This window comes from Protopterus annectens, chromosome 15.part0 (assembly GCF_019279795.1).
Source record: "Protopterus annectens isolate FY-2018-M chromosome 15.part0, PAN1.0, whole genome shotgun sequence".
Classification (NCBI taxonomy): Eukaryota; Metazoa; Chordata; order Ceratodontiformes; family Protopteridae; genus Protopterus; species Protopterus annectens.
Window position 1 is genome coordinate 648,808,824 of NC_056749.1, and position 16,671 is coordinate 648,825,494.

Below are 16,671 nucleotides of genomic sequence, written 5' to 3' on the forward strand. Positions count from 1 at the left end.
CTATGCTTTTCCTCCTCTGCCTCTCCTTCCCAAGGTACTCTTGAAAGTCAGGCGGGACAAGCCTTGCATGATTCTAATAGCACCAGATTGGCCACGTCAGCACTGGTATCCTCTGCTGAGGAGTTTAATTCAGGAGCCTCCTTGGCCTTTGCCACAGCTTCCTCACTTGTTGTCCCAGTCAAGCAGTCATTTGCTCAATGTCAGGGTGCAGTCCCTGCATCTAACAGCCTGGTGTATTCTGTTTTAGAGCCTGTGGGATCTCAACTTCCTCAACAGGTTTTAGATGTCATTTTGGAAGCCAGGCGGCCCAGCACTAGAAAAGTTTATGCTGATAAATGGAGGAGATTTTTTCTTTGGAGCACAACAAAGGGCTTTGATGTCTCGGTGCCTAATTTGAGTTTTACACTACAGTACCTTACTGAATTACTAGACAAGGGTTTGTCATTTTCCTCTGTGAAGGTTCATGCTGCAGCCATTTCTGCTCACTATGATTGTGACCCTCCTCTATTTTCTCACCCTCTGTTTAAGCAATTTCTTAGAGGGGCAAAAAATATAAGACCCCCACGTAGAGCTCCTACTCCTTCCTGGGATCTCAATTTTGTGTTGGAGAAGCTTACTTTGCCTCCTTTTGAGCCTGTAGCTACGTCTGAATTGAAGTTTTTGTCTTGGAAGACTGCTTTTTGTTGGCCATTACTTCTGCTAGGAGGGTATCTGAATTGCAGGCTCTCATGGCAGTTGAACCCTTTCTGATATTCCATAAGGATAGAGTTTCTTTGCGTACTAACCCTACTTTCATGCCAAAAGTGATTTCTAATGTGGCCTTGAACCAGTCTATCCATTTGCCTACTTTTTATGCTGATCCCCAAAATAAGGGGAAAAAGTCTTGCATTCTTTGGATATCCACAGGCAGTTACGTTACTATTTGAGCAGAACTAAGGGGTTCAGACAGACTCAACAGTTATTTGTTTCTTTTGCTTTGAGTTCACAAGGGAAAGCTGTTTCAAAGCAGATTATTTCAAAGTGGATTGGTCATTGTATTGCTTTTTTTATTCTCATCATGGGAAGAATGTTCCTGCTGGGATCAGACCTCATTCCACTAGGGCTACTGCCACATCTACTGCTTTTTTGATGGGTGTAGCTACTAAGGATATTTTGGAAGCAGCTACTTGGAGTTCTGTTCACACTTTTACTAAGCATTACCATCTCCCTCTTTATTCCAAGTCCAGGGCTGGGTTTGCCACTGCAGTCTTACAGGGCATGTTAGCAGCCCCTAATGCTTTTTAGTTTGCCAGCCTCCCTTTTCCTTTGCTTTGGGATTCTACCCACAGGTTATGACTGCAGCAATGTGAGACGAAGAACATAGTACAGTTTTGTACCTACCATAAATGTAGATGTTCGAGGATCCACATTGCTGCAGTCCTATTTTCCCTCCCTCCTAAAGACAGACACAGACCGCATAGGTCCATTGAGGCGCTTTTGCAGCCCCTGATGCCCGCTTTACTGGAATAGCAGGCCTCTACCAAGACCCATTCGGAGTCCAGTATGCCGCAAAACTCTTCTTCGACTATGGAACCTGCGGATGTCTCTACGTTGGATGAGTCCAGAGCCGCTGTGCAGGCACCGGCTTCTGAGGCAGTTCTTCACTCAACCGATGTTCGACTCAAACCGACGACTTCCTTTTTAACCAAAACTACTGAGTTTCTTAGGCCCAGAGTATGCACTATGCCTAGAAAACCGGCGATGCACCTGCTCCCATGCCACAAAAACAAATGCTTAGAATGGCAGAAGACCTTATTACGCTGATTAGGGGAAGTCAGCCTATGCCTGCTAAGAGAAAAAGAGACCAGTCCCCTACAGCTTCTACAGACCAGGAGTCCAATGACTCAGAGATTTCTGATTACGAAGACATGCCCTTATCTGCTTGTGAGGATTCAGATGCAGAGGAATCCATTCTCTCTGCCTCCCCTCCAGAGGATTTTTCATTTGGTGAAACCTTGCATACCTTAAGAGAGCATTTCCACTGGGAATGCCAAGACTATCCTCAGTCCAAAAAGAGACTCAGAGAATTCCAAGAGTTGCCTCAGCACAGGCCTTTAGCAATACCTCCTGTCCTGGATGTTGTTGTTCATGTTTTTATAGAGTCCAGTCTTACTCCTGACACTTAACCTCCTGCCCCTAGGAAACCAGACAGGTACTGCAGAGTACCTGACACTCACACATTTCTTTTCAAGAATCCTACTGCTGACCCAGAGATCATTTCCCAGGGGCCTAAAGGTATCAAGGCTACTATAACCAAGAATCCCACCCCTTCAGACACGGATTCCAGAGCTTTGGACAGATGGGGTAAGAAGGTATATACCTCTGCAACTCTTGCTATTAGGGCATTGAATTGTCAGTTTCATATGCTGAAGTACCAGCAGCATATTATGGAACTTATTAAACAAAAAGTGGCAGCCTTTACAGACTATGCAGAAAATAAAGAATTGCAGGAGCTTATGCACTCTGCAAGCCAAGTCAGTAAGCATACTTTGCAGTGTGGATTTGACACCCTAGAAGCATCTTGCCGGGCAGCAGTCACTGGATCGGTACTGAGAAGACATGCTTAGCTGAAGGAGCAGACCTTGCCAGATCATGTCATATCAGTTACTAGACGCTCCTTTGAACAAGGACAGTTTGTTTGGCACCAAAGCAGAAGAGGTTCTTAAAAATATGGAAGAAAAAGCTAAGTCTATGCAGACTGTTAAAAAATTCTTACAAGTGCAACCCCCTAGATTCAGTATGCATTGCCCTTCCAAACACTGATCCTTTCCAGCCCCCTCCAGGCCTTCTCAAACCAGACCCAGGGGAAAAAGACCACCCAGACTACAGTCTCAGAGTATGCAGAGATCTAAGCAATGGAATGCCCCCACCCCTAAAGCAGGGGTAAGCTCCCTCCTTATGGAAAAAAACTCACAATGACTTCTTTACTCCACTCCCCAGCCCTGCCCAATTGCTTGTGCCCCTAGAAGGAAAACTTGCCCTTCATGCAAAAAATGGAATGTCCATCACACAGGACCAGTGGGTCCTCAACATTATATCCCAGGGGTAGAGATTTTATTTCCATTCACTGCCAACCCCAAGTGGGTTTCCAGACCTTCCTCTAAACCCATGTGCAGAGGCTCAAAGCCAAGTAGCTTCCCTGCTCAATATCAGAGATATTCAGCCAGTTCCAGTAGAACAGAGGGGTTAAGGATTCTACTCCAGACTCTTACCCAGGACAGAGGGCTCTTGGTGCCCAATCCTGGATCTTCCAATTCTCAACACCTTCCTGGTGGTACCAAAATTCAAAATGCTTACCCTGCAACAGCTTCTTCCTATGCTAGCCAAGGATGCCTGGTTAGTCACCCTAGACTTAAAAGAAGCATATCTGCACATCCCCATAAGGGAGTGCAGGAAGTATCTATGTTTCAGGGCAGGATCTATGCATTATCAGTTCTCTGCACTTCCCTTTAGCTTATCTACTACACCCAGAGTTTTTACAAAATCCCTGGCTCCAGCCATTGCATACTACAGGCAGAGAAATATCCAAATTTTTCTGTACTTGGACGACTGCCTGATTCAGGCGGACAGTCAGGAATTGCTGTTGCAGCACCTGACATTTGTGAAACACCTTCTCACTTTCTTAGGGTACACCATCAACGAAAAGAAATCAAAACTGGTACCCAGTCAAAAGATTGCATTCCTGGGAGCAAGCTTGGACACAGCATCCCAGATGGCATTCCTTACTTCAGAAAAACAAGTCTATCTGACAGCCTACTTCAAACAAATGACCACCAGAACCCAGCTAGCCGCAAGAAAAATACTGCAGGCCCTAGGGTTCATGGCCTCATGTATACTGCTAATTCCATATGCAAGACTGTATATGAGGAAACTTCAGTGGTACTTAAAAAGTCTTTGGTGCCAACATGCTCAGGACCTGGAAACAGTCATTCCTATCGCACCCTGACTAAGGACAGAGTTCCTTTGGTGGGCAAAAGCATGCTACCACAAGAAGGGACTGCCCTTTTCTCAACCCCATGCCACCCAGACCATAACCACAGATGCATCAGACTATGCCTGGGGAGCACACATGGACGGCAAATGCATTCAGGGCCACTGGAGCCCAAGTCATATTCATCTGCACATCAACCAAAAAGAGATGCTAGCTGTGCAGAATGCTCTGACAGCTTTCAGATTCTTACTCTTTCCAGGACAACTGCTAATAAAAACAGACAACACCACAGTTATGTGGTACATCAACATGCATGGGGGAACCCACTCTGCAGGTTAGCCATGGCCCTGTGGCACATGGCATTGGACATGCAAGTCCATCTGCAAGCTCAGTTCCTGCCAGACAAACAAAACTCACTGGCAGACGATATAAGCAGAAATCTCCTAGACCCACATGAGTGGCAATTGGAGCCCAGCACATTCAACCTTTTGATTCAGAAATGGAGGACCCCAGAGGTGGATCTCTTTGCCTCCCCGTACAACCACCAGCTCAGCAAATTCTGCACCAGGAATCCTCACAGCAGGGCCTGGAAAGTGGATGGCCTATCTTTTCAGTGGGCAAATCTCTCAGTCTATGCCTTTCCCCCTCTGCCCCTTCTCTCAAGAGTATTACTCAAGATAAGACAGGACAGACCAAGGACAATTCTGATTGCCCCAGACTGGCTGCACCAGCACTGGTACCCACTCCTGCGCAACCTGTCATCGGTGCCACCCTGGCAGCTACACCAAAACCCAATCCTGCTCTCTCAGCAGGAGGTACAGATTTTGCATCCACAACTGCAAACCCTAAATCTCGCTGCCTGGTTTATTCCTTGAATTTCTCCCCCAGCAACCCTAAGCAAGCAGGTGCTGGAATTCATTCTTGAAGCCAGAAGACCCAGTACAAGAAAAGTCCTATGCTGATAAGTGGAAAAGGTTCTGCTCCTGGATTCTATCTAAAGGAAAGGGCACAACTCTGCCCTCCCTGCCTCTAATCCTGGATTACTTAGCAGATCTACTCCACAAAGGCCTGTCCTTCTCCTCCAGTAAGATACATGCGTCAGCCATTTCGGCCATTACAACAGTGAGCCACCTCTCTTCTTGCATCCTGTTATCAAACAGTTCCTGAGAAGGGCAAACAACTTAAGGCCACCAAGGAGAGCACCCACCCCTGCTTGGGACCTTAACTTTGTACTGGAAAAGCTCACGCTTTCCCCCTTTGAACCTACTGCGTCAGCAGTCTTAAAATTCCTCTCTTGGAAAACAGCCATGCTTCTGGCCATCACTTCAGCTAGAAGAGTGTCTGAGATACAAGCACTTATGGCTGTGGAACCCTTCATTATTTTCCATGCTCCCTCAGGACTAACCCTTCCTTCATGCCTAAAGTGGTGTCCAGTGTGGCTCTCAACCAATCCATCCATTTGCCAACTTTCCTCCCTAATCCTCAAAATAAAGGGGAAAGGATCCTGCACTCTTTGGACTTGCACAGACAGGTCAGATTCTACCTTGATAGGACTAAGCCCTTCAGAAAATCTGACCAGTTACTAGTCAGCTTTACAACAGGGGCAGAGGGCAAGGCCATTTCAAAACAGTTTCCAAATGGATAGCACACTGCATCCATTTCTGCTACAAGCACCATGGGAAACCAACCCCTAAGGGGGTCAGAACACATTCCACTAGGGCAACATCTACCTCTACAGCATTTCTCAGGGGAGACCTTACCAGGGACATCCTGGAAGCTGCTACCTGGAGTTCAGTACACACCTTCACCAAGCATTACAACCTGCCTTTCATTTCCAAATCCAGGGCAGGTTTTGCAACATCAGTCCTGCAAGGTATACTAGCCAGCCCTAACTCTTCTTGACTGCCTCCACCCTTCTTCAGCTTTGGGAATCCACCCAAGTGTGATGACTGCAACAGTGAAACACGAAGAACATAGTACAGTTGTGTACACTTACCATAAATGTAGATGTTCGAGTGTATTCACTGTTGCAGTCCTGGTTTCCCTCCCTCCAGCCCCCTGTTTTTTTTCTCTCTCTCTCCTCTCTGTGGTTATTACTCACCCGTTTAAGGGGTATTGGTATTTACTTTGTACTGGTGGTGTTTTCCCCACCATAACTTAGCTCCCTGTTTGGGGGGCTCCTGACATTTGGGGCAAGAAAAACTGATGTAATGGTGTCGGCTGCCTGTTTTTATACCCCTGACAACCTGACGGCTGACGTCAGTCCTGGAGTGACAGCATCCGATGCAGAAATTACCAAGTCTCTGGTATTCGGGCTGACTGAGGGCTACCTGCAGGCAGATAACCCAAGTGTGATGACTGCAACAGTGAATACACTCGAACATCTAGATTTATGGTAAATCCATGCAAGTAACTAAACCTGTTCAAATGAAAGTCTATTATTTTGCACTGCATCATTTGACAATGCATTTTACTAGACCCTTTACTGCAGTGTCGTTTTTTGCCTGCTTTGAATTACACTGTACCCCAACCAACTCTTACTGCTTACTTTTATTAGATTTTTTTATTGTATTTTAATTTTGTATACATTCTAATCCTCTGAAAGCTCAATCACACACATGTTTGTTTGAAAATGTTCCATTATCTCAGACAGTAAGTCAGATTCTGACACAAATTTGCTATCTTTATCACGTATATCACAGTCAATGCATCCAGTGATTCTTTATGCCACAGTTCTCTCTCTCTGTCTCAATAATGAATGATACAGCTCCCAAAGTTCCCAGTCTTTAGCCCTGCATCTAAATTCAATCACACAGACATCAATAGGACCCAGTGGCACCTCCTTAGTTTTTTATTATGCCAGATGCAACATTAAAGAGATCATATTTTTGCAGTCACCATTTCAAGTTTTCTTCAAAATTGCATTGTAGACCCATATAGCAGTACATGCTAGGATAAGGGTATCCTTGCAGAATATGGGAAAATAGTAGCTGCAGGTCATGTGCTGAAAAGTCTCAAAATTTGCCACTAAACTCAAAAGTTATCTGAGATTTATTATCTGTATCATTTCAATTTATTATTGCTCATCTGGTCAATTTGTTATTCATCTGTCGGTTTTAAACATTTTTTTTTCATTTTCAATTTCTCACTCAATTGACATTGGTTGGCTCTTTATTCATTTGCGGTTTCATCAATTTTCAGTATTACTTTGCATTTTGTGATTGTTTCATCAAGGGTGTTGTCATTTTAACTTTTTTATTTCATATGCTGATCTAGTGGGAGGAGCTTTGTGGGTTGTGCCATTTGTCTTTTGGTTTATGCATTGATGGTATTGTTGATGTCTTCACAGTGGTATAACCTGAATACATCTGTTGCCTGATCTAGCCAGTAAAAGTCAAGTCCATGAGTGCTATTTAGTACTGCTGTGATATCAAACATCTATCTGGTAGCAAATGCTGAAGAAGAATGAACCATTTGACACCCATCATGCAGGTTTAACTTACGGTTACTGCTTCTTTGGGCAATAGTCACTCTTTTCTATGCTACAATAATTACATAGTGGTTTTTACATTTCTCTTATCTAGTTTCAGACTCTCTAAGTTAGTATTTTTCCATCTGCAGTAACATTTTTATTCTGATCTTTCAATTACCTTTGTTTATTTTGACATTACAGTTTGAGATTACATTTGACCAGTCTGAAAGTATACAGGTCAGCAGTAGTAACCCTTACCAGAATGTCACTAATAATTTTAACTATGTTGTCAAGAATGTTAATCATATGTGCTATAGTTCTTTGAAACACCTCTGTTGAAAATGAAATTCTGAATGATGGAAAAAAAGATCTTTACCTTACAACAGGCCCATTAAATGCATACAAGTAATAGTTTATTTCATTTAATTTGATTTCAAGAACATCAGATTAGCACCAACCATTAGCATTACACACCATTTGAATTTTACATTTGGGTTAATGACTGCAGCATCTTGTATAACAAAGGGGATAATGTTCCCTTTTTTGTTTTATTAAGGTCCTGCAGATTTATGTACATAAAAACTATTGGCATATTATTCACCAAGTAATTCTGTTCAGTTTGTTTCATGTTCATTACCTTTGCATTCCAGTCTGTGTGCAATTTCATATCAATTCTGTTCTTTAAATGTACTGGAGTTTTTCTTTCTACATACACAGCTGGTGATATTTTAGAATCAGTTTGTATATGATGTTTCCAAAGCTTCTAATTAATATAGGTTCCCCTATTATATGATCAAAGACACATTCTTTCAAATGCGTTTTGATCGAACTTGGAAGCACGAAAAGGCAAAATACCAAAACAGCATGTAAGCGGATTCTTTCCCTGGGAAAGAAATTGCTTGGCCACCTTCGTTATTTTGCCATTTTCATCACTGTAGTGCGATCTCAGAGTTGGTATATTTAAGTAGGGGGGGTGTGGGGGTCACAGCCCCCCACTTTATGTAATGTTTTAAAGTTTTTTTTTTTTTCTTTTTTGGAACGTTTCTTTTCCCTGGGAAAAAAATTGCTGTTCTAAGTGTTCGGGATTGTAAGCTTTCACTTACATGGGGTCGATAAATCAGCGTTCGCTTTTTTAAGCGTTCGCTGATTTAATATAGACCCTTAATATAACAACTCATATGAGCTCAGGAAGAATGTTGATATGTTTTCTCTCTCTCTCTCTCTGTCTCACTCTCTCTCTCGACACCTATTCATCTGCCTGTGATGTATTGTGCTGGGGGTGGTAAGGATTGTGCTCTTACACCTGCATTGAGATGATGACTTCATGCACTTCCTCTTTTCTCATTTCTCTGCTTATAATGACCTTGTTAACATTTCAGATCAACAAATAAATATTCAAAATTTTGTAAAAAGTCATTACCTTTAATAAGCACTTTGACTTTTCATTATGCCTGTCCTCTAACAAGTAGAACAACTCCATAAAAGGTGGAGATGTTGTTCAAAAGCAATGAAACTAAATTTGCTGTTTCTTATTTTTTTGATTTACAAGTAAGAAGTTTGTAACCCAATGGCAATAGCAAAAGTAGATGACTAGAATACATAAGCATGTTGCAGATGTACAACTGTCACCACTTTAAAGATAGGTGCAGAATGTTATATTACATATCACTAATTCCTAGGCTTACAAATAACCTACTTATTATTTATTTTGCTTTGCTGCATTCATATCCCATGCCAAGCCTTTTTCTCTTTAATATATTCTCCAATATTATGCACACTGTTGACCCCCATGACATCTGTAGTACTAGTGACCACGTTATTGTCCTATTTTGTTTTATAATATGCATTGCTTCAGCAATTTACCTACTTTCACAAAATGAGTCCTATTTCTGCATAATGTATATATCTGACCTTCCCAAAAAACAAAGCTTTTTATGATTCTTAATAAACCACACATCACATAACATTTTAATACAGTGTTTGTTTCCTACACTCAAGTTTTTCTTTAGTTTTACCAGTGTTTTCACTATTGTTTCACATTTTGTTTCATATATTTCTTCCATAAGCAGCTTTACTTAATTTGAAGTAATTTTCCTGAGTAAGCACATATATTATGGATTTTAATAGGGTTAGGTCATCTTCTCACAGCAGTCTGTCTCTCTCATTTGATCACCATATCTGGCATGCATAAGTGTAGCTCCCACAAGCAAATCACACACTTCGTCACACTCACAATATTTGACATTCTTCTTATCAGTAACGTGTTACATGTTATTGAGGGATAAAGCCCTATGTCTCAGACACCCCAGGGCAGGTTTATATCTGGGAGGAAGAATGCTAAAATGCTGAGTCCTGCAGTGAAGTTAGATTAGTGTGCAGCATTCATTCCAAGATATGCTCAGCTCTATCAAGCTGTCATAATCAGTAGGCTTTCAAGAGCCATAGATGATAGTATGTTAATTGCAACCCATATAGGGTATAGCATAGCAGGATTTTCATGTTTGCAAACCAACACATCATCTGTTTTGAGGTGGGAACGTAGGCTATTATCAGAAATAGCTGTCTAGATCATGGTATCCCATTGCAAGCAACTGCCTCAGTGGAGGATGGATAGGCTGATTGATTATGAGAGCTGGCTGGCAGACAGAGGTGACAAATACAAGTAAGTAAAAAGAAAAAATTATATCAATACTCTGTCTCTCTGGATCTTGTTCTTGTCCCTTCTGAAAAAACATATGGCACATGTTTGATACTGGAGGCTGTCCCCAGAACCATATTCATGGGTGACATTAACTACCCCAGTATAAAAGGGGAATCATACACAGCCTAAAACATACAGGCCCAGAGATTCCTGGAGTATATCAACAAAAGACACCCTATGCTACCTGATCCATATGCCCACTATGGGCACTGACCTCCTTGACGTGATTGTCACAAGCATGGGGGAGTGCCGCACCCCCTTCCCTCTCATCTGTGTAATGAGCACATTAGTCAGGTTCGACCATAAAGCTGTCTCCTATGAAATAAACATTAAACCCTGAAATTTTAAAGAATTATTGTAAGGCCAACTTTTTAATATTAAGTAACACCCTAGTGAAATTCCAAGCCCTACAAGCCCTGAGAACACTGCTATGTAAAATTGCTCACAGAAACATGGATACAATCATGTAAATAGCTGCATAGATACAGCTATATTTACCAAAAATAAACATAGAATAACCTCAAAAAACAAGCCACCCTGTCAGAATCTCAATATAATAGATTGTATAACAAAATAAAAAAATCATGGCCAAAAGTAGGGAGGGCTATGCCAAGCAAGGTAAGCGCTCCCCCCTCAATCTCTATACAGATTCGGGTCCTGATTAAGTTATGTTGCTTGTTGCACCTGCTCAGTCTTCTCAGCTAATATATTTTTCCATGTATCAGTGCCAGCACCACATAATATTTTACAGATTATTAGCTGGAGGGTGATGTTTTCTCCACCCACAACAAAGATAATTGGGCACTGGAAGTCCAGACATACTGTTATTTTATCTGTCTTACAAACATGGCATGATTAGCTAAAAATTGTAGTATACTAATGCCGTGAAGAACCATTCCAAACTGTGTGCCTTGCATGGACTAAACTACTGCCTACTGACTTGTGTCAGTGGGTCAGTTATGTAACTGTAGATGGTATGTAAAGCTTTAGTAAGCATCCTGCCTGTTTGCTGCCTTTACTAGAATAAAACAGTAGTTTAGTTAAATTTTGCCTTGCTTAAGTACTCAGATTGTCATCAGGTACAGCAGGACAGATAATACACACAAGGTGTTTATAAACGCCATGTCTGTTAGTTACTACACACATATGGGCAACAACACTCTATTGCACTCCTCATTTCAGTGAATGTGTGAATGTTTAAGGAAATTTGACAAGTAGCATAAGTGAGGTCTCCATGAAAGCCCCTAGTCTAACCATATTGTTTTGAGTATTGCATTTATTTAAGTGACAACAAAACTAATTCTTCCAATTTCTTTTTCTTCAGGATTCATGATCTTTGGATGTCTAAGCATCATACAACTGATAAGAAGTCAAGAACTATGCCTGTAGCTCGAAGCAGAGCAGGTTTGATTCAGGGCAGACCTCAGGGTCTTGCTAATTTTGGTATCTCCTTCACACTTAACCACGGTATGTTAACATGAATATGTTATTTTATTTTGTTTATTTATTTATTTACTTATTTCTGTTTGATAACTAGGTACGTGGGCTGCTCTGCTGCCCCTTTTCAGCCATGATCTGGGGCTCAGAAGAGTTCGCTAACAAACAAATGAGATTTACACACATTTACAAACATGGCAGTGATGCAATAGCTGCAAATAATGCAATTAATATATCATAATTTGTAGGAATATACATTTCTATGCAGAAATTTAAATGCAGGATTATTTAATGCAGGCTGCGTGATTTAACTGTTGCCTTTTTTGCATGTACATTGACTTTTGTTAAGTAGGTGCTCCCTGGGTTTAACTTCGAAGTGGCAATGTGTTTGTTCTTGTCTTATATGATATGGTTCAGTATAGCTAGGGCAAGCCTGGATAAACACTTTTTCTCTGTTGTTAGTTTAGAAATCTGGCCCTTGTAGAGATATGACATCATTGTGGATGTTCTTCGTGTTTCACTGCTGCAGTCATCACGTTTGGGTTATCCCTGCCAGGGTAGCCCTTGGCCGGCCCGAATACCAGAGGCTTAGTATTTCTCTGTCAGTTGCTGTCATTTCAGGACTGACATCAGGTCAACAGTAGTATAAAGTAAGGCAGCCGATGCCATTACATCAGTCTTTCTTGCCATGGAGCCCGAAGCAGAAGCAGTTCGCAAGAGTGCCAGTCAGCCACTACATGAGTTTTGCCTACCGATTTGAAGCTGAAGTCTTCTAAAGCTAAGAACCTCGTTGGGGATCCTTTTTTCTTGCACTAACCGATGTCAGAAAAAGTTAACAATTGTCTCACCTGTGGAAAGCAAATACCACACCGAGACTTTCATTCTTACTGCATCACTTTTTTAGGTCCAGACCACGACATCCCCCTCTGTCACTTCTGTGCTTTGTACAACTCCAGAACTATCCATCGTCTAGCCCTTATTGTAGCTAGATATTTTCACTTACAGTCCTCAAACTCCGATATGGCTTTGGTAAGCCATCCCATAGCAGATCTTTTGAAAAAACGTAAAGATAAAAACAGAGACTGACTGCACAGGTCCAAACCTACCGATGATGCTTCCGTTAAGCTATTCGTCAGTTCTCCAGTCCTCAGTGAGGCGCTTTTGCAGCCCCTGATGCCCGCTTCTGTGGATTTGCAGGCCTCTACCGAGACCCTTTCAGAGTCTGGTATGCTGCAAAACTCTTTGACTAAGGATCCTGCGGTCGTCTCTACCTTGGATGGGTCCGGAGCCACAGAGCAGGCATCGGCTTCCAAGGAAGTCCTTCACACTACCGATTGTTGACACAAACCGATGTCTTCTTTCGCGACTACCATTATTTTGAAAACGACCGAGTTTCTTAGGCCTGGGGTATGAACCACACCCAAGAAACCGATGACCCAATCTCAGGCACCTGCTTCCTTGCCTCAGTCTCAAATGCTTAAAATGGCGAAGACCTTATCATGCTGATCAGGGGAAGCCAAGCTACCCCCTCCAAAAGGAAAAGAGATATGTCCCCTGTAGTTTTGTCTGCATAAGAGTCAGATGACTCTGATGCATCTGAATATGAAGACATGCAGCCCCTCTTCACTTCAGAGGATTCTGATGCAGAGGATTCCATCCTTTCTGCCTCTCCCCAGAGGATTTTTCCATTTGGGAAACCCTTCATACCTTAAGGGAGCATTTCCAATGGGAGAGCCAGGACTACCCTCAGTCAAAAAAGAGACTCAGGGAATTCTTAGATCTTCCACAGCACAGACCCTTGGCCATCCTCCCAGTCTTGGATGTTGTTTAGGATGTTTTCCTGGAATCCAGCTTGAATCCCGACACCCTCCCTCCTGCACCCAGAAAACCAGACAGGTACTATAGAGTTTCTGATTCACACAAATTTCTTTTTAAAACTCCTACTGCTGACCCTGCGATACTTTCTCAAGGGCCTAATGGAATTAAAGCAACCTCTGCTAAGAATCCCACCCCCTCAGATAGAGATTCCCGAGCACTAGACAGATGGGGTAAAAAAGTATACACCTCAGCTACTCTTGCTATCAGGGCACCAAATTGTCAGTTCCATATGCTTAAATTTCAGCAACATACCCCGGAACTCCTCAAACAAAAAATGTCTTTCTTTCCTGCTTGTGCAGAATCTAGAGAGTGACAAGAGTTAATGCATTCTGCAAGTCAAGTAACTAAACACATCTTGCACTGTGGTTTTGATGCCCAAGAAGCTTCTTGCAGAGCAGCAGACACTGGATCTGCCATTAGAAGGCATGCATAGCTTAAGGAACAGCCTTTGCCAGACCATGTCAAATCGAAACTGTTGGATGCCCCCTTGCACTAAGGCAGAAGAGGTCTTAAAAAAGATGAAAAAAAAAAAGCAAAATCTATGCAGGCAGTTAAGGATTTCTTACAGGTCCAGCCGCCCAGGTTCAGCAGGCATTGTCCCATCAAGCACTGGTCCTTTCCTGCTCCCACTAAGTCAGTCCAGTCCAGACCCCCAGGAACCAGCCAGCAGTCACAGGGAATACAGAGATCTAAACAGTGGACTACCTTCACTTCAAAACCAGGGAGTTCTAAGCCACCCCCTAATGGTAAGAACTCACAATGACTCACCTCCCCCACCCCCCTCCCTCTACCCACCTTCACTTAGCCCTAGGAGGAAAACTCCTTTCCCTGCTGTCTATGAGGGCAGTAGAGCACATTCCTGCAGAACAGAGAGGCCAATGTTTCTACTCCAGACTTTTTCTGGTACCCAGAAAAGAGGGCAGCTGGTGCCCCATCCTCGATCTATCATTCTAAACACATTTCCTGTTGATCCCAAAATTCAGAATGCTCACCCTCCAGCAGCTGCTACCCATGCTCTCCAAGGATGCTTGGCTAGCCACCCCAGATCTAAAACAGGCCTACCTCCATATTCCTGTAAGGGAATTATGCAGGAAATATCTCTGTTTCAGGGCAGGATCTCAGCACTTTCAGTTCTCTGCACTTCCCTTTGGCTTATCTACTGCTCCCAGAGTTTTCACAAAATGTCTGGCTCTGGTCATTGCCTTTTGCAGACAAAGGAATATCCAGATTTATCCATACTTAGACGACTGCCTAATTCAGACAGACAGCCAGGAAAAGCTGCTCAACCACCTGGCCTTTGTAAAGTCCCTACTAAACTTCCTAGGGTACACAATCAAAGAAAAGAAATCCAAACAGGTGCCCACCCAAAGGACTATATTCCTGGGAGCAAGTCTGGACACAGCATCCCAGGTGCCATTCCTTACATCAGAAAAGCAAAATTTCCTGACAGCCTACTTCTCTCAAGCCACCAGACCCCAGCTATCTGCAAGGAAGATTCTGAAAGCTCTGAGATTCATGGCATCTTGCATACTACTCATTCCATATGCCAGACTGCATATGAAGAAACTTCAGTGATACCTAAAAAGCCTTTGGTGTCAACACTCTTAAGACCTGGAGACTCTCATACCTATAATTTCTTGCCTCAGAAAAGTTTTTCTTTGGTGGGCAACAGCATGCTCCCACAACAAGGGAGTACCCTTCTCACCACTCCCTGCCACCCAGACCCTCACCACAGACGCATCAAACTATGCCTGGGGTGCACACCTGGACAGCAGGTGCATACAGGGCCAGTGGATTCCACAATAAATCCTTCTGCTTATCTGTCAAAAGGAGATGATGGCTGTCCAGCACGCTTTGATAGCTTTCACGCCCCTTCTCTCCCCAGGTGCTCTCCTGATCAAAACAGACAACACCACTGTAATGTGGTATATCATGAAGCAGGGAGGGACTCACTCCTACCCTCTATGCAGGCTGGCCATGACCCTTTGGCACACAGCCTCTGCCATGCAACTCCACCTGTTATCATGATTCCTACCAGGTTCTCTCATCTCTCTGACAGACCAATTAAGCTGAAATCTTCTGGACCCAAATGAGTGGCAGCTCAACAGAAGAACCTTCACCCTAATAACTCAGAAATGGGGCACCCCAACGGTCGACCTTTTTTTCTTCCACACCAACCATCAGCTCAGCAAATTCTGCACCAGGGAGCATCACTGCATGGCTTGGAAAGTGGACGCCCTGTCCTTCTTTGGGTCAATCTATCGGTCTATGTCTTTCCTCCACTACCTCTCATTACCAGGGTACTGCTCAAAATAAAGAAGGAAAAACCAAGGACAATTCTTATAGCTCCAGAATGGCCTCACCAGCACTGGTACCCCTTGCTGCGCAGCCTGTTCCCACTGCCACCATGGCATCTTCCTCAGATTCCTAACCTCCTGACCTAGAGGGAAGGGGAATTTATGCATCCGCAATTACAGATGCTCAGCTTGGCAGCTTGGTTTATTCCCTAACCCCTGATCAATCTGCCAACCTCAGTAAACAGGTTCTAGATGTTATACGTGAGGTCAGATGCCCTAGCTCTAGATAGCCTTATGCTGACAAATGGAAAAGGTTCTGCACCTGGATTCAGGCTAAGGGAGCCAATACAGCACAGCCCTCCCTTCCTCTCATCCTGGATTACTTAGCTGACCTACTACACAGTGGCCTCTCTTTTTCCTCTATTAAAATTCATGCGTCTGCTATCTCTGCTAATTTTCCCACTGAGCAGCCCATTTTCTCTCACCCCTTGATCAAACAGTTCCTAAGAGGGGCTATCAACTTGATGCCACCCAGAAGAACACCAACCCCAGCTTGGGACCTTAACTTTGTGTTGGAAAAGCTCACCCTGCCCCCCTTCAAACCAGCTACTTCTGCAGAGCTAAAATTTCTCTCCTGGAAGACAACTTTCCTTCTGGCTATCACTTCAGCCAGAACGGTCTCCAAGCTGCAAGCACTCATGGCTATGGAACCCTTCATCATCTTCCATGCTGACAGGGTATCCCTCAGGACTAACCCATCCTTCATGCCCAAGGTGGTGTCCAGTGTGGCTCTCAACCAATCCATTCATTTTCCCACCTTTTTTCCTAATCCCCAGAACAAGGGGAAAGGATCCTGCACTCTCTAGATGTGCACAGACAGCTCAGATTCTATCTAGACAGGACTAAATCCTTCAGA

At 43.3% G+C, this 16,671-nt stretch overlaps 1 protein-coding gene across 1 annotated transcript in view; it reads left to right on the plus strand.

Moving 5' to 3' along the window:
- DOCK11 (dedicator of cytokinesis 11) overlaps positions 1-16,671 on the plus strand; it is a 1,858,863-nt gene that overhangs the window by 1,069,796 nt on the left and 772,396 nt on the right. The window contains exon 38 of the mRNA XM_044057487.1: positions 11,468-11,610. Coding sequence (XP_043913422.1) covers positions 11,468-11,610 — 143 coding nt within the window. The remainder of the gene's footprint in view (positions 1-11,467; positions 11,611-16,671) is intronic.